The sequence below is a fragment of the Aplidium turbinatum genome, chromosome 8 (genome assembly GCF_918807975.1).
Source record: "Aplidium turbinatum chromosome 8, kaAplTurb1.1, whole genome shotgun sequence".
NCBI classification, from domain to species: Eukaryota; Metazoa; Chordata; class Ascidiacea; order Aplousobranchia; family Polyclinidae; genus Aplidium; species Aplidium turbinatum.
Window position 1 is genome coordinate 5,087,460 of NC_137479.1, and position 25,245 is coordinate 5,112,704.

At 39.8% G+C, this 25,245-nt stretch overlaps 1 protein-coding gene and 1 non-coding gene across 2 annotated transcripts in view; both read right to left on the bottom strand.

Annotated features, from left to right (window-relative positions):
- The window catches only part of LOC145776329 (receptor-type guanylate cyclase gcy-28-like), a 77,642-nt gene that overhangs the window by 11,909 nt on the left and 40,488 nt on the right, over positions 1-25,245 (bottom strand). The window contains exons 4-7 of the mRNA XM_082587730.1: positions 16,269-16,471; positions 5,597-5,788; positions 3,127-3,334; positions 1,772-1,940 (exon numbers count right to left, since the gene is read on the bottom strand). Of these exons, the coding sequence (XP_082443856.1) occupies positions 1,772-1,940; positions 3,127-3,334; positions 5,597-5,788; positions 16,269-16,471 (772 nt within the window). The remainder of the gene's footprint in view (positions 1-1,771; positions 1,941-3,126; positions 3,335-5,596; positions 5,789-16,268; positions 16,472-25,245) is intronic.
- On the bottom strand, positions 6,634-6,738 carry LOC145776471 (U6 spliceosomal RNA). Its single transcript, XR_014290259.1, has one exon. It is a non-coding gene; the product is annotated as a U6 spliceosomal RNA (small nuclear RNA).

The following is a 25,245-nucleotide window of genomic DNA, read 5'->3' on the forward strand; positions in this document are numbered from 1 at the left end:
CATGTAGAATTTGCAACAAGCCGCAAAAAAAATATTCTTACACAGCTAACAATTCCACTATTTTTGCGAACCAACAAGGCTATCGTGTGCAAGCATTGGCCTGCACATCGCAAACTTGACGATTATTAAATCGATTCAGCAGCTGATGATATTGAATCGATGAAAACATGGCACTTGCTGCCATCAGGCTTGTATGAGGTTAGAGATATACCATTCATAGCATTTTATATTACCATTGCCCAATTTTTAAAGTGATGCTTTAAAGTGATAATTTGACTTGTACACTTATCTAGTTCGAAATTCCTTCATATACATATGCGAATTCATTTTCAAAATACATTCCATCAACATATTGTTTTTTCTGTCGATATTTTCCTCATTTTGCCAATTTCACATCAAAGGTACATCTAAAGACGAAAAACTGATAAAGACAAAGCAACCAAACTTTGAAGTAGGTTTGTCCAGGAAGAAAATGTCCGCCGACAAAATCGGTTATATTTACGTTAATTCAACAACTGAGGACGTTGAAGTTTGGCACTGTTAAACATTACCAGACACCTAGAATCAAGTCCCATTGAAATTGAATAATAAATTATATTTGCTTATAGCTTGACAATGTCGCAATGCTTAGACTCTCATTATATCCATTCGCCAATCTTCATGTTTTACACCTAATAGCTGTCACTAATCGATGAATCGACAAAATAATGGGCGCAGTTTTGCCGGCTAAGAAATTACTGAATAAAAATGGTTGCCGATACTACATAAATTGTGGATAAAACGATCAAAAATCGACTTTTAAATATTCGACATTTGAAGTTGAACGATTGCGAAATGAAACAAGTTTACTATCAAAAATATCATCAATTTCGACTATGCGGTTTTGTCCATGTAAACTATTCTATTCACAACTTGTAATACCACACTTTTCGCGTTGATTTATTGTGCAATGATGTTCAATCAGTGTAAAATAAATGGTTTTGTTTCAGTCACAAACAGAAGTAACTGTAGGCCATTTACGCCAGACGCAAACCGGTGATGGATATCATGCAGTGTCTTCTTCACAACTAATCAAATTACACGCGCGAAGCTCATTAGGCGACTCTGCTTGGCGGCTTGGTGCGTTTGAATAAACAATTGTTGATCTTTCACTCTTTTTATAAAAGAAACCAACCAAGCGCAATCTGCTCTCAGTCCAGGAGCAAATCAATGAAATATTTCAAGGTACATGCTAAAAACAGTAGAATATCTCCCAAACCGAATTAGGTACAGCCACGAAACTTTAAATTCGTTTGGCCAAGTAATATTTAGGAAAAGTCAAGAAATTTTAGCTTATCAGTACGTATGCCCATTAAAATGCAATCGTTTGAAATTGACGCGGGCATATTATACCAGCCCCAGTCTTATTACGATTAAGGCTTCCATGATCTTTGTCTAAAAATCAGATCTGCATCGAGAGATGATCTTAAAATGGTCGATCGAGACATTGTCAGTGCACGTTTCACAAGAGGCAATGTGCTCTTTAATTGCACTTTTGGTTGTTAAGTTTGGGTTTAAGTGCTCCCCGGCCCTTGTCAACAAATGTCTGGTTGACATACCAATGTATGTCTGGTTTGCGTCACGCAAACAACTAAGCTTATACACAACTTCAGTTGAAAATATTGGTGCACATTTCATTTGTTTGAAGACATTCTACTGCGATAAAACAATAGACATAAGATATGGAGCAATTTATTCTATAGCACTGAAACTGAGAAATAAAATCACCTACCTCAAATTTCTTTGTTTTGTTATTCATATCCAAGACGGAGTAATCCATTTTTTGATCTCCTTTGTTTGATATCGTTATATTTCTTCCGAGACTTTGATACTCAATTCCCCACAAACGGCTGATAAATTCTTCTCCGTTGTCAAACTGGTTCGATCTGTTGCAAATTGTTCTGCAACAAAACGCATTATGTTGACCATTGAAATATAAAACGTAGACCTACTGAACTGCTCCTAAGAATGCACTCTAAGTTTTCAAGAATCACCGGTCGAGGCACTAAAAACTAGTCAATTGATTGATAATAACGTCGACTTTTAAATTCTGCTTATCGATTCTATATGATTTCAAACACCCTTGTTATTCTAAATCATCATCTTTTACCAGTTGCAGCTACTCAAGTCTTGTTAAATTACTTTACCCTTCACTGCGGTTTTCAAAACATAGATCCACATTTAATGTCAGGATTTAATGTCAATTTCCCTATTTATCCCAATTACAGTATGGCATAATTATCGAATGGGCTTCTTGATTTTTAAACTCAACTCATCCAAACCCGTGTAACTGTATCTCAGAAACTAAGTTACTAAAAACACCTCATTAAAATTATTTCAAACACAAGATCTCTTCCCTAGATTTCCAAACATAGACAAACATTCACTGAAGCTGAGTCCTTCCAGAGGCTACCGTAGGTTGCGTTGTATTCATTCATTATCTCCTTTTCGAAACTAAATAAAGACATCTACAATATCTTTCACAAGAATCAAAATTTAGACTAAGTTCTCAAAGAAAATGAAGGTGTGTACCAGCAAGCATCAATAGGATTGACCCATGATACAAGAGAAAGATCCACAGAGGATACAAACTGATATGCCATAAATCAACAAGTGCAACCATGCAACACATTCATGCAACATATAATATGAACATGTGGTCTAATTATTCATATGAGGCCGTCGATACCTGGTTCAGGCAAGGCAATTGAAGAAGAAGAAGATTATCCTCTCAAGTACATGTAGCTCCACACAAAGTGAAAATTACATGACTTTTAGCTCTTTTTTATTTCATGTCTAAAGAGACATTGTTAACTGACACTGTTAATTTTAACTAGACATTGCTTATCGTCCTGAAATACAAAAGGGTTAAAAGTCATGTAACTTTCAGTTTGTATGGATCTACATGTACTTGAGAGGTTATTGACATTTTTTTTGTTCACTTTTAGACGTAACTATTTAACAGATCCACTCAATCAAAGAATGAGCATGTGTTTATCGAATTTTTTTTTACCCTAAGCATTTTATCAAGTAAATTTTCTTTTATTTTGAAATGCATTGTTTGATGTCGTATGATTCAAAATTTACCTCAGTAACCCGAAAATGAACAGTCTCATGGAGTCGTAGTAATAACTAATAAATGGATTGACATATTCGTTGTATTCCATTACAGTTCCATTGCTTGTGCTGTTAAGCTCCTGCTTCACCGAATCAGAAAATTGTTTGTATTCTGCGTTGGTTGGGGTATGTAGACTGACAACTGTCAAGGCTCGGAGGTACTCGTCAGTATGTGGATCTGTATGAGGGTAACAAATAATAAAACGGGATTTAGTGCACACAGACTTCGCATCACACGAAGCAAGACCCGTATCCGGTCATTGTACTTCATGGCGCTGCAAATGGCTGTGGCGCTGCTGTGATAATGAGTGAGCACTGTGGCGTCAAAACAGGTTACAAAAGAAAACAAGTCATCAAAACAGAATCTGTTTATAGGTGACAAATGATAAAATGAACAGAGGTTTTATGTAAACAAACTTTATAGCATAGCGAGAAGTGTTTGCAATTAGGGTTTACCAGATCCCAAAACCCGGTTTTTTTGTGTATTTCTCACTATCCGAAACCCGCGTTGTAAAATTAAGACTAGGGTTTTCCAGACAAAATATGAAAAAGATTTTGATCTAAAAAGTTTCAAATCATTTAGTTAAGCTGTACGCTAATCATACTATCAGTGTTCACCCTTGTGTTTTGTGCTCATTTATCACAAAATGTATTAAAGCATCATACAAAATTATCATCTGCTGCTTCAAGAATGCAAAATCGGGTAGGTTCAATTTTACGATTTAAACTTTACAGTGTTGAAAAAGTGTAATAGGACACCCATTTGCAATTACACATTAGCCTGTGAGATTAAGATAATAGTTGTAAAATTCCGCATGACAGTGAAGCTGTTCTAAACATGTGCGGTGCGTAATGATGACAATTTACCTTAAAACATCGCTTCCTTCGAAAAAAAATAGGACTTAGGCTACTTCCTTAGTATCAAGACTCAGAGGAATAGTTTTTTCAAGCTGCTTTTCCATTTCTAATAGTAGTAGCGACGGTAAGCCTCGAGCGAGGTTTCCGATGGTGAATGTGAGACGATCAAAGAGCTTTGTAAAGTTTTGGTGATGACTGATATAGAAATGAAGTCGAATACCTTTTACGTATAGAAAATGCTAAATTGGACTCAAATTGGACTCAAAACAAAAAGCCCAAAATTGCATTCTTAGTAAACAATTTTGTGGAAAGTGTCAACAAAGCACTGATGGTTATGTGGAAGAAGATCGAGAAAGTGTTGAGCGTGAACTCATCAAAAGGTCTAAGGTTGAAACTCTTAGAGTCTTTCAGAGGAGTTCGTTTCATTTATGGAAAGTGAAAATCAAGACTGTGAAATTGTGAGAATGGAAAATGGAAATGAGTCTTTTTCGAGCTACCAACAAACACCTAGAAATCTTGAAAGCCCCTATCATACCTTGCTTACAATCAGACCCATGTCAGTGGTGCCAGAAAGAGCTTATATTCACCTATTGGACTATTTGTCACAAATTGAGAAACAGACTGATGAAAGTTTCAACGCTTTGTTTATCGTGTAGTAGTATTTTTAAAATCGCTTGAAAGCAACGTGTCGTAGCGAAAAACTTTATGTTGTGAACTAACCTACTCTTTGTGTCTTTGTATACAGAAAGAAAATTATGTTTAATATCGGGTCAAATTGATGTTTATTTGAAACCCGAAAAAAAGGGTTTCCACGGGTTTTTGTTTTTTAAATACCCAAAGCTTGGGTGTTGAAATTTTGTCCGAAATTGGAAACACTAATAGCGAGGTGAGTTTTCTTGCTAATTTTCCTCTTTCTAGTAATTTGTCATGATTTTAAGAAAAAAATGGCACAGAAAAAATGGCACAAGGACATTTCTGACAATTTTGTGCTGAGAAGAATGTCGGCGCAATCTAGAATCTAAATCAGGGATGGCGAACTACTGACCGGCGGTTCACGAAGTGGCCCACCACTGACATTTCAGTGACCCACTTGAAGTTCCAAAAATAATAGGGCAACCTTTTAAGAAGAAGAGGAAGATGCTCTACATTGAACAACAGCAACGCTTGAAGAACTTCAGCCAAGACTACATTGCGGGGTGCAAGACAATGGCACAGTTGAAATCTGGTATCGGTCATTGTATTCTCCTTGGAGATGCCTAGTGTAAATTATGTGAAAAGTATCTCATTGAACTCCAAATTCAGCAAGGAAAGGTCATTGTGCCATTTTTTCCTGTAGCCTACCATTTTCTCCGGTGCCAATTTTTCAGTGCACCGTTTGTTATAGCCAATGCATTTTATAAAATAGTTAAACAAAGCTTGAAGGTTGTAAACATTTGCTTAAAAAATTCACGGTTTGCATCTCACTTTGAGAAAAGTCGCTCTCAAAAATGCGGTTTGTTTTTCTCATCATCCTAACCTGGATTCATAATGCATAGTGAATAACGTTTACTAAGCTACATACATTTCAGCCTTCATACTGTACCTGTGAAGTTAGAATCATCTGTGTTTGAAGTATCGTACTCTATCATATCGTCATCGTCAGTCCAAAAGTAACTGGTGTTGGAGTTGTATAAATCCAAGTAAATGAAAACGTATTCCCCAGTTGTCATGTTCAGTTTGTCTGCCACGAGCATAACCTTGCGCATTGCTCGACGTCCAATACACCAAATCGACACTAAAATATTGATAATAGTTTGAAATTGATTTTAAACGGTATTTTAAGCCATAAGACAACCCAGCAGTCATCAACGTTATTTTGACATTGTTTCAACCAGGGCTTTGGAGCAGGCGTAAATGTTAAATTGCTCCAGCTCCGGAGCTCACTTTTATCATAAATTAGCTCCAGCTCCTGAGCTCATTGATACCACTACTCCGGCTCCAACAATATAAACTAAACAAAGGCAATGTCCACAACTTTCCTGCTGCATCCACTGGCTGCAGGAACTACAGTACTTATAAAGCATAGCTTACAGCCAGGGGTCACCAACTGGCGGGCCGCATGCGGCCAGCCACGCTGTACCGCTGCGGCCCGCGGAAGGTATCAATGTACAAGTATAACTAAAAATACTTTTCTTGAGGAGTTAAAAAGCTTGAGAAGAGAGCACGAAGGCAAAAAATACTTTCCGGGAAGCATATTTTCGCTTTGCATGCGATTCCACCGACCGACCAATCAGATTATAGTTCTAGGTGGGGGTTCTAGGTCCAATGCGATGTCCAGCCACACTGTCCCAGTGGTTGATTAAAACGTCTGTTTTCGAATTTCGAAATTGTCTGTGAGCATAGGGTTGCTTATTTTAAGTTTGCAAATGTCATGTAAACACTAGTGTGCGTTTCACCCTTATTGTGTTTCACGAGCAGTGTTCTCTTTGTGCAAGTTTTTGTTTGCAAAATAGATGGGTGTACCAACTCAATTTATAATAAATTGGCAAAATACTAATACTATATATAAATTTAAAGACTTTTCTGATTGTATTATGAAAATATTTAGCTTAGTACTGCAAAATGTTTTTTGTTTTTTAAAGACATATGGAACGCTTCACGATTTTGCGTGTCATCCTTGCGCAGGGGCCATGCTAATCTTCTCTGTATCGTTTCAATTTTAGTATATGTTCTGCCGAAGCAAGTCCTGCAAAATGTTATTAATCAACAAATTCTTGCCACGCTGATAAGCACCGCAAGTGAGAGTTGTCAATAATCAAAGAAAGACGGTTTTATAAACTCTCACAAAAAGGATGAAAACCAACTCATTGCTTTTTTAAAGGGAAGACTGTTCATGAATTACGATAAAATTACGATTTTTCGGTGATTTCCACAAGCGTTTGTTTCATGGTGCCTGATTTCTTTTTCCTTGTTATTGGAGCCTATTTTTCGCTGATATTTTTGCAGGTCACTATTGTTGCCTGTATTGCGATGTGTCAAACATTTCCCTGTTAGGACTGGTCCTGGCTGGATAAGCCAGCTAGGAAGAGATTGACCGAACATACTTCGACGACTAAACCCCAGAAATCGTTCATGGGGAGTGGTGTTGGTTGCATTGCATAAGAGAGATCGTACTGCGTGCAGAGCTTCGGGTAGAACCGCCTCCCAGCAGCTCTCGGGCTGTTCATACGTTCTTAACAAGAGTTTGACAGTTCTCCAAACAGTTTGGTTAATTCTTTCACATTGAGAGTTGCCGGTAGGATGGTATGGTGTACTCCGGCTACTCGCAATTCATCTGTTTGAAAGATATTGCTTGAGATCTTGAGACATGAAGAAGAGCCTCGGTCGCTGTGGATATACAATGGATGACCAAATAAAGAAAAGAGTTGAACAAGGCATCGAATAACAGTGGGCGAAGTCATGTCTTTACATGCAAATGCGAAAGGATAGCGACTGTATTCATCAACAACAATCAACATATACTTATTCCTGCCATCGAGGGGTCCTTTAAAGTCAATGCTAAATCTTTCCCATGGTTTCGTCGATTTAATCAACAATTCGGCTGGTTTACGATAAAATCGAGGTTTTAATTCCGCGCAGACTTTGCAGTGCAAACAAACATATTTGACATCTTCCATAGAAAAAGGCAGATTTTTAGTGCGAATGAAATGGGACAAACGTGTAATGCCAGGGTGCCCAAGTTTTTCATGGATTTTGGTAAGATAGGGCGAGTTAGAAGATAGTGTACACGCGTGGATAACGCATCTGGAACTAGATTGCTCTTACCGGGTCGATGCAAGATGTCGTAATTGAAATTTCCCAATTCGACACGCCAGAGCTGGATTTTGTTGTTTTTAATTTTACCTAGTCATTTTGGGTCAAACATGAGGGAAACGGCCCTTTGATCTGTCAGAAGTGTAAACTTGCGGCCATGTAATAAATGGCTCCACTTTCAAACCCCATCCATGATAGCCGAAGCTTCTTTTTCTATAGTTGAATAGTTTGCTTCGCTACGAGAAAATGTTATAGAGTGAAAGGCAACAGGTTGCCCCTGATTTAAAGTGGTAGCTAAGGTATGCTCCGAAGCGTCGCACTTCACTACAAATGGAATTCCTTCTTTGACACTGGTGAGGCAAGCAGTTGCAAGACCCTCACGTAAAGTTTCAAAGCTTTTAATGGCGTCAGAGGGTAGAGGAAAAGAATATGATAGATTGGATTGTACTAAAGGTCTAACCTTTTCAGAGAAATCGGGTACCCATTTGGCATAGTAAGAAAACATTCCCAAAACCCGTTGTAATTCTGGTTTAGATTTCGGTAAGGTAAGTTCGAGCAAGGGTTTAAGGCGTTCGGGGTCAGGTTTGATTTTACGGTGTGAAAGTCTACAATCCAGTAAGTCAATCTCATTACGAGCAAAAACACATTTCGATTCATTAAAAGTTAAGCCCTCGGCTTTAGCTGCAGCAAACAAGGCGTTTAATTTCGCATCATGATCTGCTCGATCATTGCCACACACAGTTATATTATCAAGATAGGCATAGGTGTCAGTCAAATTATGCTTTTCGATCAGTTTGTCAACAATTCGTTGAAAAAACGACACACCGTTAGTAACACCAAATGGTAAGCGAGTGAATTGAAATAATTTTCCTTCGGCTTCAAAAGCCGTAAATGGGCGGTCAGCAGGACAAAGTGAAATTTGATAATAAGCGGATTTTAAATCTAAAGTGCTAAACATAGATCCTTCTGCGATTTTCGCAATTTGGTCCCTTATTTTAAGAAGCGGATAAGCATCAATTAACGTAAATCTATTTATAGTTTGTGAATAGTCAACAACCATTCTTGGTTTATGTCGTCCATCTCTTGCAACCAGCACTTGCGCTCGCCAAGGTGAATAAGAAGGTTCGATAATTTTCTTGGACAAAAGTTTGCTTACCTCCTCCCGGATGAATTTACGATCTTCTTGATTGAAATTCCGAGACTTAGTAGCGATGGGCTTGGAGTTAGGTTTCAAACTATGGAATAAACGAGGAGATTCCATGGTTGAGGCAGATACTCCGCAGTAAGAGTCTCCGATCACTAACATTCTTTGTGATTCATCAAGCTTGAACACAACTTCTTCATGCTGGTTCAGAAAACCTTGGCCAAGTATGATGTCGGCACAAAGTTTTGGTACTACTCCAAAGACGACGTTGGCATACTTTCTTTTTTGAAGTTTGACGTCAGTACACACTTTCCCCAGCACTTGTGCAGTTCTGTTCTGTTCTCTCGTTTGACGTGTAGTAGCTTAGATTGGCAATGCCTCCTCGTGCAGCCAAGATACGGTAGTTGGGTCCAGTTGTCGAATACCAGTGATTCCACTAGGCTCAAGTTGTCAACCTCCACGTGGTGAGCCTTGGATTCGACTGATGACAACAAACCGACAAGTAGCAAAGAACTTGTGCAGTGAGTTGGTCTGAAGCCATTGAAACTTTAGATGGCTTGCCTTGAGGTTGCAGTTTAATAAATTTTCCAGCTTTGGCACTCATGAAGTTGTAGGGTGCACCTGTGTCCAGCAAGCAATCGAAATCCACCCCTTTAATTTGTGTACGTAGTGTGGTTTTGTTTAAGCATTCTGGGACTGTACCAAGAACAGAATACAAGTGAGATTTTCAGCATCATCATGGGTTGTGTTGTCATCGTCAAGTGGGGACTTCTGGACTGCAAATGGTATTGCAGCTGCTTTCCGAAGGTTGTTTTGGCAAACACGTTGAAAATGACCGATCTTGCCACAAGCATTGCAAAGCTTGTCTTTCGCTGGACAGAAGTATCTGCCACCGGAGATTACCTCCACAAAAAAAACACTTGCGCTTTGTGCATCGGTTAGAAACTGTATGTTTCAATGTTGCCGTTTTCACATCTCTGCTGGATTGCTTAGAAATGGATGAAGCACGCTGGGGTGAATTAGTTAAATAAGAATTTGAGTGTTTTTTGGCTTAGTACAGCATTTGAGCTTTTCTAATGGCAGTTGGTAAATCCAATTTTTGCTCTTCAAGTAATCTCTGTCGAATTGTATTGGAGTTGATGCCATTAATAAAAGCATCTCTTGTAATTTCGTCTTTGTAGGTCTCGGCGTCTACGTTTTCGAATTAGCATTCTCTTGCTAGTTGACGTAATGCGTGAATGTATTCATCGATGGTTTCTTCAGGATTTTGAACTCTGGTCATTAATAAATGTCTAGCAAACACAACATTTTTCTGTTTATGATAAGCACTGTCGAGCGCTGTCCTTGCTGCGGCGTAGGTCTCTGCATCTGCGATGAAGGCGTAGGTTCTGTGTGAGAGTGAGTTTGCTAGTAACCCCAGCTTGTCGATGTTTTCTTGATTTCCTTCGTTTCTTTCAACCGCAGTTAGAAAAGTTTTAAAAGTTTTTTTCCAGTGATCGTATGTTTTCTTTGCTTCGGGATCCTCTGGAAGGATCTCCAGCCTCTTGGGTCGCAGAAATTTGTCCATTAATACAAGTGAATAAAATTGAGATGAAACATTTACTAACCAATTGAGGCTTTTATTCACTGAAATATAGAAACACAAAACAATAAGAACTAAAGACAAACTGATAGCAATAGGTAACGTAGTAGGCATACAACACAAACTTCTACTGTAACATATAGTTTCAAACAGGAGACTGCGACGCTCTGGCAAAGCAGTTGAATGGAAAGATTGCTTGTGGTGCCAGAGGCATCGCGCTTCTTAATCAAGCAGCAGATGGCATAACTACCAAACACAAATTGCAAAAGTTGTCAAGACGTAAATACAACAGAACATATGTAGACTAAACGTAATTTTACAACATAATTTTATAACAACTACCTGCACATATAAGCATTAAGATTCAAAAAATGAAGGGGTGTACCTGCAAACATCTATAGGATTGGCTCATGGTACAAGAGAAGGATCCACAGAGAATACAAACTGATATGCATCAATCAACAAGTGAATAAAGAAATAACAGTTAACCTCTCAAGTACATGTAGCTCCACACAGAGTGAAATTTACATGAGTCATTCACTCTGTATGGAGCTACATGTACTTGAGAGTTTAACTGATATTTCTTTATTCACATGTTATTAGAGTTTGAAAGGCGTTTACTGACTTTTAGGCTATGTGTTATCCATTCACAATGGTGCAAGTAGGTTATTGATGTTGGTGACATTGCTGCCAAAATCACACTACTTTTCGATTTGAACATTCGTCCTAGACTCCTAGAGCATGAGATTCTGAATTTGAAAAATTACAATGGCAGATCAACATTCTTTCAACGTGGAGCGCATGTGGTGTTATCAAAACTAGTGGTGGAGAAGTATCCAAATCTCAGATGCGCCTTAAACCTGAGAGTTCTTTCGAATCGAATTATTTGTGCGAGTCTACTTTCGAAGATGAATATCATCCAGTCCAAGAACAGTTCAACAATGATTGAAGACAACCTTGCAGCCTGCCTACGCCTTTCAATTAGCTTCTACACTCCTAATTGTCACAATCAATGCGCAAAGCCTTGCGACGGGCTGCTTTGTGTCTTGACCGAGCGTGCTTTTTTGATTGTGGAATTCTTGAGCGATGTGTTATTATCTGTTACTGTCTTGTAGTAACCTTTAATTGCGAAATCTTTGTTATTTAACGTACTTCCAGAGCATTCTGTAACATGCAAACCTGGAATATTCTTGTGTTTTCCACAATTGCCAAATGTCGTTTGTCATGACGTCATACGAATGTTTACCAGTGGATCTTTGATTGCGAAATCTTTATTACGTGATGTATTTCTAGAACATTTTACCCTACAAGCAAATCTGGAAGCTTATTTGCTTGCTTCTCATGTTTTGCCAGGTGCAGGGTTTATGACGTCACAAAGATGTTTACGTGTAATGCAGCTTGACAGAACAATGAGTTCTGTAACATTACGTAACCTTTTCGAAGTAACTTATAGACCAAACAACCTGCTATAAATAGTTGTGTAATTTGCATTTTTATTATGAGAGATCATTATTGTAGTAGTGGTAGTTGGCAATAGACGCAAAGATTATTGTTGATCGAGAGTTGAAGTTTTTGAATACGAGTAAAGCAAAGTTGATGCTAATATAATTTCTGAATGAAATTAGAATCGTATGAAAAGCTGTGAGTGGATTACGTTAAACTCGATTAATAGTTGTAAGCGTTGGAATCTTTAACCGACATTTAATTGACTGCTTTTCGGTTATAACTCATTAAACTACGTCATTGAACCTTTCCAAGTCTTTCCTGGTAAGAAATAAAAAGAAATCGTGACACTAATGCGAGAACGTTGCCTTTTCGTCTCAGACTTTGCACTAACGCAGGAAATGATATCCCTTCTTCATAACTCAAAAATTTACCTGTTTTATTTAATTTTTCTCTTTCTATCCTGCCACAGGAGACAGCCTACCTGCAAGTCCTGCATGACCGAATGGTGAGTGCCATGGTTCAAAGTTCGAGAGCGCCGGTTCGACACCGCTTAAAACATGCGCCTGTGTGTTTGGCAAGACACTTACAGGCATGCTTGAAAGCGAACACGAAGATTAGCTTCCTTGCCTTCCCATCCACTTAATCCAAATCTTCAACTGCCAGAAAAATTAAGGTTCGTTCAAATGCGCATGTACGACACTGCTGAAGTGTCTACTTCACTGGTTAGGTTTTGGTGAAGCTAAACAACTGGCATGTTGGTATTCGTTCAACTCCATATAGGCCTACCTAAAGAGTTTTCCTGTAAGCTACATATAATCTATATTACTAGTTTTAGTTTTGCTGAAGAGAAGCAAGTAAGCTAATCTTCCCGAATCTTCAATAGATGTAGGTTGACATATTAAATTATGGTTACCGCTCAGGGATGGACGACAAATGGCTCCCCGTGCCCCATCCTGTGAGTACCATCTGCTTTCAACCAGATGAGAAACGAAATTTGTCAACAAAGAGCCTCCACCCGGACGGCACAGCTGCAAGGGGCAATTGATAGCAAGTTCAGACGCCCCACCATTCTGCAGCTCAACATAGAAGGCTACACAACAAGCAAGACCAAAGTTGTGGAGCAGCTTGCCCATACCAACCGGGCACTCGTCATCCTCCTCCAGGAGACCCACTGCACTTCTGCAGATAGGCTAGCCATTCCCAACTACACGCTAGCCGGGTCTACCTTAAGCAGGAAGCACGGCATTGCCACGTTTGTGCATGAGAGCCTGAAGTGGACCTGTGTCGACCAATCTCCAACTGATGCCGAGATTGAGTGGGTGTGCATATGTATTTCAGACTACAACATCGTCAACATCTACAAGCCCCCACCCTCGCGAATGTTGCCATCATCCCTTCCAACGTTCCCCTCCCCCAGTCTCTACGCTGGCGACTTCAACTGCCAGCACATCGACTGGGGCTACAACAACACAAGCAGCGACGGAGAATTGCTGGCTGACTGGGCCTCTACAAACCATCTTGCCCTCCTATTCAATCCAAAGGAACCAGCCAGTTTTCACTCCGGCCGCTGGGGAACAGGGACAAACCCTGACTTGGCCTTCGCGAGTGTCGACAGCTCTCTTCCAGACAGACGTGTGCTTGAGAAGTTCCCGCGGTCCCAACACCGGCCGTCCCTCATCACCGCCCCAAAACTTGTGGCTCCTGTCCCGAGTTCACCGGTGAAGCGATGGAACTTCAAAAAAGCCGATTGGAATCAATACAGCCTCCTGACCAATGAGTCTGCTGCAAAGTTACCACCGACTGAAACATGCAACGCAGACGAGGCATACCAGGACTTCTGCAATGCCATAATAACTGCGGCAAAGGCCACAATACCACGTGGCCATCGAACCAGCTATAAACCATGCTGGGACTCTGAGTGTGAAACTCTCTACCGCTCATACCTAGCCGCCACAAGTGGTGCTGCTTCAAACACCGCCGCCACCAGACTACTTGAGCGGCTGGACACAAAGAAGCTTGAGCGGTGGAACGAAGCTGTCCAAACCATCGACTTCTCACACTCAAGCCGCAAAGCATGGAGCATCATCAACAACCTCACTGGGCGCTCAGCAAACTCCCCTCGTCAGTGCCCCGTTTCTGCTAATGCCATCGCTTCCCAGCTAGTGCAGAACGGGGTGTACAAGACAAAGGACCGCAAGGCATCCCGCCTTGTTGCCAAGGAAGTGTCTGCCCTATGGCGAGTGGAAACACCACCAGAAGAAACAATCTCTGGAGACTTCACTCCAGAGGAATTCGCCACCGCCCTCCGCCTAGTGAAACCACACAAGTCTCCAGGGCCCGATAAGATCTGCCCTGAGCTTGTGCTCCATGCTGGCCATGCCCTAAAGTCCTGGTTACGTAGATTCCTCTCTTCCTGCCTGCACCACCTCACAATCCCAAAAATCTGGAGAAGAGCTTTAGTAGTTGCGATCCCTAAGCCTCACAAGCCACCAGAGGACCCAAGGAGTTATCGTCCGATATCCCTCCTCTGTGTTCCTTTCAAGATCCTCGAAAGACTGATCTATGCCCGCGTCAACCCAATCATCGACCCGCTCCTTCCAAAAGAGCAAGCTGGGTTTCGGCGCGGAAAATCCACTGTAGATCAGGTCACACTGTTGACCCAAGACATCGAGGACTGCTTTGAGGCAAAAAAGAAGGCCGGCGCTGTCTTTCTAGATCTCACAGCTGCCTACGATACCGTATGGCATCGCGGCCTTACTTACAAGCTGCTTCGCCTGCTTCCTGACCGACATATGGTCCATATGATTATGGAACTTGTCAGGAATCGAAGCTTCACCCTCACCACCGGCAACCCACGGCGAAGCAGACTGAGACGCCTGAAAAACGGCGTCCCACAGGGATCGGTCCTGGCTCCACTTCTTTTCAACATCTACACCCACGACCTGCCAACCACGGTCTCCGCAAAATACGCTTATGCGGACGATCTGGCAATTCTCCACTCCACAAAGTCGTGGGAAAATCTAGAAGACACCTTGAGCCAGGACATGCAAACCATCTCAGCTTATCTCCAGAACTGGCGACTGAAACTCAGCGAAACCAAAACTGTGGCGGCAGCTTTCCACCTACACAATCGGGAAGCTGATCGTGAGCTACATGTCCACAACAACGGAAAACCTCTGTCCTTCTGCCCCGAGCCAAGGTACCTTGGGGTGACACTAGACAGATCGCTCACATACCGCCACCATTTGGTGTCACTGCGCAAGAAACTGACATCCGCGCTGCATTACTGAAGCGCCTGGCAGGCTCTAGCTGGGGGGCGAGGGCTGACACTTTGCGAATAGCAGCCTTAGCCCTTGTCTACTCTTCAGCAGAGTACTGTGCACCTGTCTGGTGCCGCAGTGCTCACTGCCACAACATCGACACTGCCATAAACAGCGCCCTGCGCACAGTGACCGGATGCCTGCGTCCCACACCATTGGACAATCTCCCCATTCTCGCTGGCATCCAACCTGCTGAGCTTCGTCGCGAAGAAGCCACTCTGTCCCTCGGTCGACGGGCACTGGAGCCTAATCATCTTCTCCACCACAAGATCTCTGCCTTCCCAAACGGGCACCCCCGCCGACTGAAATCAAGACACCCATTCGTGCCAGCCGCTCGGCTTCTGATCAACGAAGCTGATGAACAAGACATCTCTGCGGCTACTTGGGCGGACCATAAATGGAATTCTGAATGGAGGTCAAGCACCACCAGACTCCATTCATTCATCCCCGACGCCGACACACGCCCAATCGGCCTGACACTACAAAGACAGGCATGGGTGCGCCTCAACCGTCTCCGTACGGGCGTCGGGCTTTTCCGCTCAACCATGCACCAATGGGGAATGGCTTCTTCCTCCTCCTGTGAATGTGGTGCCGAGGAACAGACCGCAGGCCACATCATCAATGACTGTACCATCTTCAAGCCACCTAACGGAGTGGAAGGTCTGCGCGTCATGGATGATGAAACTAAAGACTGGCTGCTCTCTAGCAGCCTTCCAGTGTAGTCCGGGAACATCGTGAATCTGGGGTAGTAAAAGGATAGACCCTCGGCCCCAGAAGCTCAGACGACGACGACGACCGCTCATGTTGATGATTGGTAACAATTTGTACGAATTTGCGATATTGACGTTAATCTGATAAATCTCAGGGGGGTGATTACTTACAAAGTACATCTTAGGTCAAAAAAGTTGGCCACCCCTTTTCTAAACTAAATAATCAACCAAAAAAGTGTCAAAAAGGCTTATAGCTTTACCTCGCGCCAACTTCCGTATTTGGTCTTTTAAGATTTCCTCGGTGGAATTTTCCATGAGGGCGTCTGAATAACGAAAGATAATCTCATAATCTCCTCTAATTCTTGTCCAACCCACGGCATTGAAAGCGTTAGTTACTCCTCTCAGTAACGTACCACAGTCGGTATTTACGTTAAAGTTCAATGACGCTCCGTGTCCGTTCAAGCTACAAAAAGAATTAAAAGTTATTGAAATATATTAGAACTACTCAAAAATCTAGTCTGTTGCTGGAAACATGGGGGACTATTTAATTTTAGCTTAGGAGTAACAGCATATTTGCAAAGTAACTGAATCAGTCAGGAGCAGTTGGTTTCGTCCTAGGGACTTAACGTGAGAAAAAACGAGTTATTTCTCTTAATTTTTGTAAACTTTCTCTTTTCCTTAACTCTCTTCACTGTATTATATTACCTGTACGGGCTTAGGGTATGCTACTTGTATTTTAAAAATCAAGAAAGGTGTAAAAAATGCGGACGTAATGTCCTCAAAACACAAACAAATGCAATTATTCCATGCAAAGAAATATAGATAGGCTGTCACGATTTCTTTCTATCTCTTACCAGAAAAGAGACTTGGAAAGGTTCAATGACGTAGTTTAATGGGTTATAACCGAATGCAGTCAATTAAATTCATGGATAGTTCTACTAGTGAAATGATATATGAACACGCTTGAAAGACTCCAACGAATGGTTCACCACTTCCAGCAATTATTCAAAGTAACAGTAACAGTAAACAGCAATAGATTCCAATACTTGCGACAATTTATCGAGTTTAACGTAATCCACTCACAGCTTCTCTTACAATTCTAATTTCAATCAGAAATTATATTAGCATCAGCTTTGATTTACTCGTATTTAATATCTTCAACTTTCGATGAACAATAATCTTTGCATCTACTACCAAATCTGCCACCACTACAACAATGATCTCTCACAATCAACTCATAATAATAATGATTACGCAAATTACACCACTATTTATAGAAGGTTGTTCGATATAGTAACTTCGAGAAGGTTACGTAATGTTACATCATAAGACTCATGGTTCTATCAAGTTGCATTTAATCGTAAACAAGCCGAAGTTTCTAGATTGTCACGTAGGGAAAGCGATTCTAGAAAATATATAATATTGGCTCTGAAACCTGGGCTACTTTAGCAAGCACCGTTAAGCGCCTACAACGTAATGACAGAGCGATGGTAAGATGGACCTGCCTAGTCAAGCCTGAAGACAACACCCAGTTTGAGACTCTTCTATCAAAGCTCAAAATAAAAGACATCAGTGAAGTCCTCCAATTAGGCAGACTGAGATGGCTTGGGCACGTTGAGCGCAGCTCAAGCTGGATCTCACAGGTCAGATGTGTCAACATCGCAGCAAAGCGGGGTCAAGGTAGACCAAAACTCACTTGGGAAGAACTTGTAAAACGTGACCTTGTAGCCCTGAAAATGGACTCAGCCAACCCAATAAATCGCGAGGTTTGGAGGGGAAGACTTCGTTCTCGACAGACAGACAGGCCACACCCTCGACATGAGGATTAATTCATGGCCTGTATGATCAAAACTGGTTGATGATGATGATGATGATATTGCATAATAATGATTTCGCAATCAGAGATCCATTGGTAAACATCCCTGTGACATCATGACAAACGATATTTGGTGATTGAGAAAACAACATAATGTTCGAGATTCGCATCTTACAGAATGATCTAGAATTACGTTACATAACAACGATTTTCACAATCAAAGGTTACTACTGGTCATTGACCGATAATAACATACCGCTCAAGAATTCCATAATTAAAACATCGCGTTCGGTCAAGATACAAAGCAACCCATCGCGAAGCACTGCACATTGATTGTGACATATAGGCCGTGCATGTTAGTTAGAGTGAAAAATTTTTTTTTTTAAATTAAAAAATCTGATTAACCAAAATTGGTTTATGGACCTAAAACCAACTTCTGAGAAGGTTTTGGGTTTGTGCCACCTACACCCAGGTGGCCCACAATTTTTAAAGGTCATCCGGGGGTCAAATTTCATGAAAACCCCATAACTTGGAAGCCGGTTAAGCTAGAATGTTAGTTTTTGGCTTAAAATTTCCAGAAGGTGCATGTTTATATATGCTTTAATGCAACTTTTGTCTCTATTTTAACTACATAAGCTGATGATAATAAAAAATGACGTTTTAGTTTGAAAGCTATGTAACGTGCAGATTGCAGAATTGAAAATGCTATATTTGAACTATTTGCACCCATAGTTATGTGTTAAGGCATAATAGGTACAAACTGACTAAGTACTGCTTAAAATACTTTCTAAGTAGTTAGTACAAAGGATATGCAAGCAACAATCATGGATATGTGACAAAAAAAAAACAATGACAAAAATAATGTAGCAAAGACTCATATGCAATAATGTTACAATGTTATTTGACATTAAGTTTCAAAATTTACATCTTTGGTTTCCATGAAATTTATAAAAAACTACTTACAATCAGGGTCACATTATAAAAATTATCATATGGTTAAAAAAATATTGAAAACCTTCAACCTGAAAACATCAGGACTATCAACGTCAGAAAAAATATATTTCGACTCTGATCCATTGCAAATTTGGGCAAGGCTAACTGGGCTTTGGTAAAAACCCTTGCCAACCTTAATCCACCACTGTTTGCAATGAGTGTTACAGAAACCATGACATCAACTCATTTATAATTACATGTATCCACAGTGTTGGGCGCGATAACTCATTTTTCAGTTAAGCGATAACGATAATCGATAAACGAAAAATGCCTAAAGCGATAACGATAAACGATAAATCTAAAAAAAGTTAAGCGATAACGATAAACGATAAATTATCGCCGATAATGTCCGATAACGATAAAAAAAACTTCTTGATTAGCGCTGCCCCAGCCCATGCAGCACGAACTGTTTTCATCAACATGACGAAAAATCGAACATAATATACTGTAGTGTTAAGGGACAAAACTTTTTGTAAGTTATGCATAAATAGAATCGCAACAGCGGCAGTAGGTATCGAATCTTTAACCTTTTGATCCAGAATCAAATCACTGAAGTAACCGCCGTGCTTATAATTATACCTTCAGATACCAGTTGGATGCTTTTATCAATTGAGTTACACTGCCGGTTACGTGCAGTAGCCAAAATAAATAAATCAAATTAAAATACCATAAAAAATTCCAAACTTTGTATTTTGCTTTCTGTTTAAAGGTCTGTTTACAGCAAAGTCAGCAATAATTGAAAAAATTCCGAAAAACGCAAAATGCTTGAAAATTTATCAGTAATCTTAAGCGTTATTGGTAGTAAAAATGTGCATACTGTGAAATCCATCAAGCTTGTCAAATTAGTCGTGTTTGTTTAAGAACAAAAACATAATTATCGTAATTTAATGATAATTTCAGATAATTTTTTTTGTTTTCTTTGTGAACACCATCATTAAAGCAATGGCAGAACGCTGAGTTGTTGAGATAAGAATTACAATATACATAGGCACTGTATTTGTGGGTATAAAAATATTTGATTGAGGTAGGCCATGTCGCATAGGTAAATGAGAAAGGTTATACTGTATTTAGCATAATTTTACAACGCAACTCGATGCGCCTATTGTCATGCAAAAACTACTACAAGATGCAAAAAATGTGATGTCGGTCTGCATGTCAAATGCTTCAAGCAATATCATATTCCGCAATGACTTGTTTCAGTGATGTTGTGTTACTTTGCTAATTTTCATCTTCATATTCTTTGAACTTTCATTTCAATAAAATGCTCGATGACAATAATGACATGACAAGACATGAACAAGACATTTCCCATTTATCACTTTGAGCGATAAGTAAAATGTAATAACGCTTAAGCATTACGCACAAGAAACTTGTGAAATTTGATAATGGATTTGCCTAGCGTCTTTCATATAGCCTAGGCAGGACCGGATTTAGGGGGGGGGGGCAGAGGGGGCAGGTGCCCCGGGCCCCCCGACTTTTGAAGGGCCCCCTACATGGAAAAAATGTGATTTTGTGTTATTTTTTCTTTCTTTCAGCCTTTGAAGTTTCTGAAAAATACTGTGCAGTACTGGATTAATGCTATTGTAGACGTAGAGATGGGTTTTCGCGCCGTAGGCTTGAAATTTTTTTTTGCACGAGAGCCCCCGGATTTAAAAGTGCCCCGGGCCCCCCATCAGCTAAATCCGGCCCTGCATATAGGACGGCTTTTTTCTCAAAAAGTACAAACACAATTAGGAAAAAAATAATTGTGATATGTTTTTTAGGTCATAATTATGCAATATTTAAACTTTCCGAAAATTTTTTTTAAGTACTTTCACTTTCGGCACAAATGGGTTAACTTTTTAAGTTAAATGGCACTTACGCATTTGGTTATTATTTTTGGATGAAAGTTATATCGCCAAGCAAGAAAAAAATCGATCTTACAGTTTTCAACCGATCTTGTGTTGTTATTGTGTGTGAATTTTGTTTTTTAAACTGAGTTTGTGACGTAACCGCACGTCTCAAGGCAAGTTCTTGCAATTTTAGTTAATCTACTCATCTAAAGATTTAATGCGCTTAAAACAGTAAGTTTCATGTTTTGACGAGAGAGATTTTATTTTTTTACGACAATTACTAAAAACCAACACTTCCAACGAAAAAAGAAAACACAAGAATAAAATAGTTGATCGTGAGGTGGCGCGAAAGACCATGTTTCCGATGGAAAAGCGGCCTCGTATTGCGACACTTTCGCAAACCACTTGCCAATTTCTTTCGCTTCGCTTCAAAGGAATCTGTACCGCCTGTGCGCTTACATTTTAATTGTAAAATTTAATCGCGATTGCCGATTGCAGCAAAACAACAAGAGCCTTGTTGCATGCATTTCATTGCATTGCAATTTGCAACTCTAAAAATTATTGTGTTGTCAGGGCCGTCGCTGCAGGAGGCGTGCCCCCTCCCCTGACAACGACCTGTGCACACACACTTCAGGCACTGAAGAAGAACTGGTTTTAATTTTCATTCATTAACTAGATGGCTAGTAAAAATATTATTTTTCATGTTCTTTCCACGTGTGTTGATCCTAAATAAAATTTATCGGCGATTAATTATCGGCGATAATCAAATATTGCCTTTCGCGATAACGATAAACGATAACTGAAAAAATAATTGAGCGATAACGATAAGCGATAAAAATTTATCGCCGATAACTATCGCCGATAATGCCCATCACTGTGTATCCACTAGGGTGGGCCGTTTTTGACTTTTATTCGAAATTCAAAAACGGCAAGTCATAAAAAGTGGCACATGCATGAAAAAATTATGTGTGCAAAATTTCATCAGTTTGGGGGTGCATCTTCTGCGCCCGCAGGGGGGTCAAACTTTCAATTTTTTGAAAAAAAAGGGAAATTTCACTTTCCGTTTTAAGATAATTTTTTTTTCTAATTTTTCTACTGGCTAGTTATAAGTTGTAAGTGAGATGTACCCAGAACTTTCCTATGTAAAGGCATGTTCGAAGCTTAAGGTTTACTGCCCCCACATCGACGACCAAAATGCTGATTTTTCATCTATTTGAGATGCTATTTTGTCATTGCTCAATAAACAAACTTGTCGCAAAAGTGCGAGATGGTGTTAACGCTGTACGCTCATTTATGTTCTGTCCATTAACTTTGCAGGATGATACGAATGAGGTAGGCTACGAACATCAGTACATATTTATGATAAAGAGTTACAAAAAAAATGAATAATCTTTTGAAGTCAAATTCTAGAGGTGGGCCTAAATTTTAGTAAAATTTGGACCAAATGAAAGAATCTGCAAAGTAAAAATATTTGAAATCGGTTGTTGTAGCCTAAGTGTTCCAATTTTCTGCAATGTACTTGCCCGCAAGAAAATCGTGTCCCTGTTACAGAACAACAGTTCCTTCTTGATCAAATAACAACTCGCATAATGGTGATTGATAAACATGATAAATCGGCCACAAAATCTAATTTTAAACGTTTTCCGAGGAGAGTCGCAAGATCAGAACAATTTCGTTCTTTAAGTGAAGACCCAGGAGCAGGCACAAGTAGCGCTTTGGTTAAAACACCTTTAACTTATTCAAGATCGGAAACTTTGTCATCCAATGAAGAACGCTGCGAATATTTTGATTATCAACCCATTTTGCCTCGGAAAACTCCAGAAAAAGCAAGGTTACTTCCAGTTTAGTAGTATTTGCTGAATCATGCGATCGTACTGGTATTTCAGATAGGTCTGCAACACTTATTGCTTCATCATTGCTACAAGATGCGGGAGTTGTAACGGATAGCGAATCTCAATCAGTTATAGATAAAAGCAAAGTGAGAAGAGCAAGAAAAAAAATGAGGTTTACAACTCAAATGGAAAGTAGGCCTATCATGTGCATAAATTTGCAAAGCATATATTTTGATGGCCGAAAAGATTACTGCAAACCTTCAAACAAAATGAAATTGCTGGGCGATCATTTCATTGGTCATTTTACTGCAGCCAACTGATCTAATGTGTCAATAACTCAAACGAATGGTTCACCACTTCCAGCAATTAATCAAAGTAATAGTAACAGTAAACAGCAATAGATTCCAATGCTTGCAACTATTGATCGAGTCGTAATCCATTCACAGCTTCTCATACGATTCTAATTTCAATCAGAAATTATATTAGCACCAACTTTGCTTTACTCGTATTTAATAACTTCAACTCTCGATCACCAATAATCTTTGCATCTACTACCAACTGCCACCACTACAACAATGATCTCTCACAATCAACTCATAATAATAATCAACTCATCATAATGAAAATCACGCAAATTACACCACTATATATAGAAGGTCTGTTCGGTCTACTAACCTCGAGAAGGTTACGTAATGATACATCATAGGACTCATTGTTCTGTCAAGTTGCATTTAATCGTAAACAACAGAAGCTTCTAGATTGTCACGTAGGGAAAACGATTCTAGAAAATATATTGCATAATAATGATTTCGCAATCAGAGATCCATTGGTAAACATCCTTGTGACATCATGACAAACGATATTGGTGATTGAGAAAACAACAGAATGTTCGAGATTCGCATCTTACATGATCTAGAATTACGTTACATAACAAAGATTTGCAATCAAAGGTTACTTCAGGTCATAACCGATAATAACACATCGCACCAGAATTTTACAATCAAAACAACACGCTCGTTGAAGACACAAAGCAGTCCATCGCGAGGCCTTGCACATTGATTGTCACAGTAAGGCACAGGTGGTTTGATCTTGGACGTGCTATGGACTTCATCAGGGAGCAGTGCCAGACTTCGGCTAATACAAATGTCGTGTCTGGGGCGTCTCCTAGTTATGTGTCTGGAGCGATGTCTAGCCCTTCTATGATAACAAACACCAGTGCAGTGAACGCTAGTGGTGCTGTGGGAACGTCGATTGCTCATGTGCCAATTGGTACAACGTCTTCATTAAGTACCACAACTTCGCTGTTAACCAATGGTGTAGACCAGGGCTTCCCAAACTTTTTAGCTCGCGACCCCTTTTAATCTCCTAAAACTTTTCGCGACCCTTCACGGTTAAAATAATAAATAATGCGATATATAGCCAACATTTGTGATACTAATGGAAAGGTTTTCAAATGAAAACTTAAAACAAGCTAACGGTACTCAATGACTGTTACTTTACAGCTTAGACGCAGCCTACTGGAAACAAAACAAAGAACCAAACACATTTAATCAGATGGATATGAATGCGATGGATATGACCGTTTTTTTGCTACAAAGCAAGTCCAGCCGTGGCTAAATTGGCTAATGCTGGTCCTAAGGCAGTTTCAACGTTGCTTAGTTTTGATGATGTCTGTTCAATGTTCATCAACGTTAAAAATGCTGACTCTCACAAATTGTCGTCGTAAGCTCCAGCTCGTGTCCGAGCATTGGTTTAATTTCCAGTCGGATGTGGCTTTGGGGGCCTAGCCCTATAGTCTACAGTGGAAAAGACGTGGCCAAAAGTCACATTGTATGGAGAGTTGGGAACGTGGTTGTATTAGCTTTTTTTTCTAATGTTTTTATTTTTTCTGAACCTTTTGTATCCTGCTTTTTTTTAGAAAAATTCCGTGCCTTCCCTCGTTCTCTTCTTCCAGATTGACTTATCACTAGAAAGTTCTTCCAACTATTGTAAATCAATGTTTGCTGGTTGAGGGAGACTTTAACTGATCTTTGTAATTGGGTCATTAGTGATACGATCCTCTCAACGAGTAGGCCTACCCAGCATTTGCCCCAGTTTCCTCTGCTGGAAATTTTCAAGACAAATAGTCAGGGAGATAGATCAGTAATTTCGTTCTGAGAGAAGTGCTCGGTCGGTTAGCTATTTTGTTTTTGCGTTGCAAATAGGTTTTGGATTCAATATACTTTGGTAGTGTCCAATTTTGGAGAAAAATACTTCTGAAACTGTCAAAAGATTTGACAAAGGTTTAATGACCAAAGGCATAACAACATTTGATTTCACATCATTGTTAACCAAAAACTTTTCAGTAAATGAGAACATTTCAAATGAATCATTTTCAACTTCCTGTTTCCAGACGTTTAATGTGTTGATAAACGCTTTAATTTTAGATTTCAATGTAAAGCAAATGTAAAAACATATATGTTTTCTCTATGAAGGGACAAATTAAATTCTTTCAGTTTTGTAAGAAAATCTGATAAATAGCTTAATTTCAAGACCAAATGTCATTGCGAAAATGGTGGCAAAGTTTGCATATTCACGACTTCAGCTTTCAACACTAATAACTATTTTAGCTTAAACTTTTGAAAGCCATTTTTCTTCACATTGCAATAAAAGGGTTTTGAATTCCGATTCCGTTTTACCACACTAATTTCCGAAAATACGCGTACTGGGTGCGTTACTCTCAACTTGTTTGGTTACAGTAAATAACTTGCACAGAAGTGTTAAT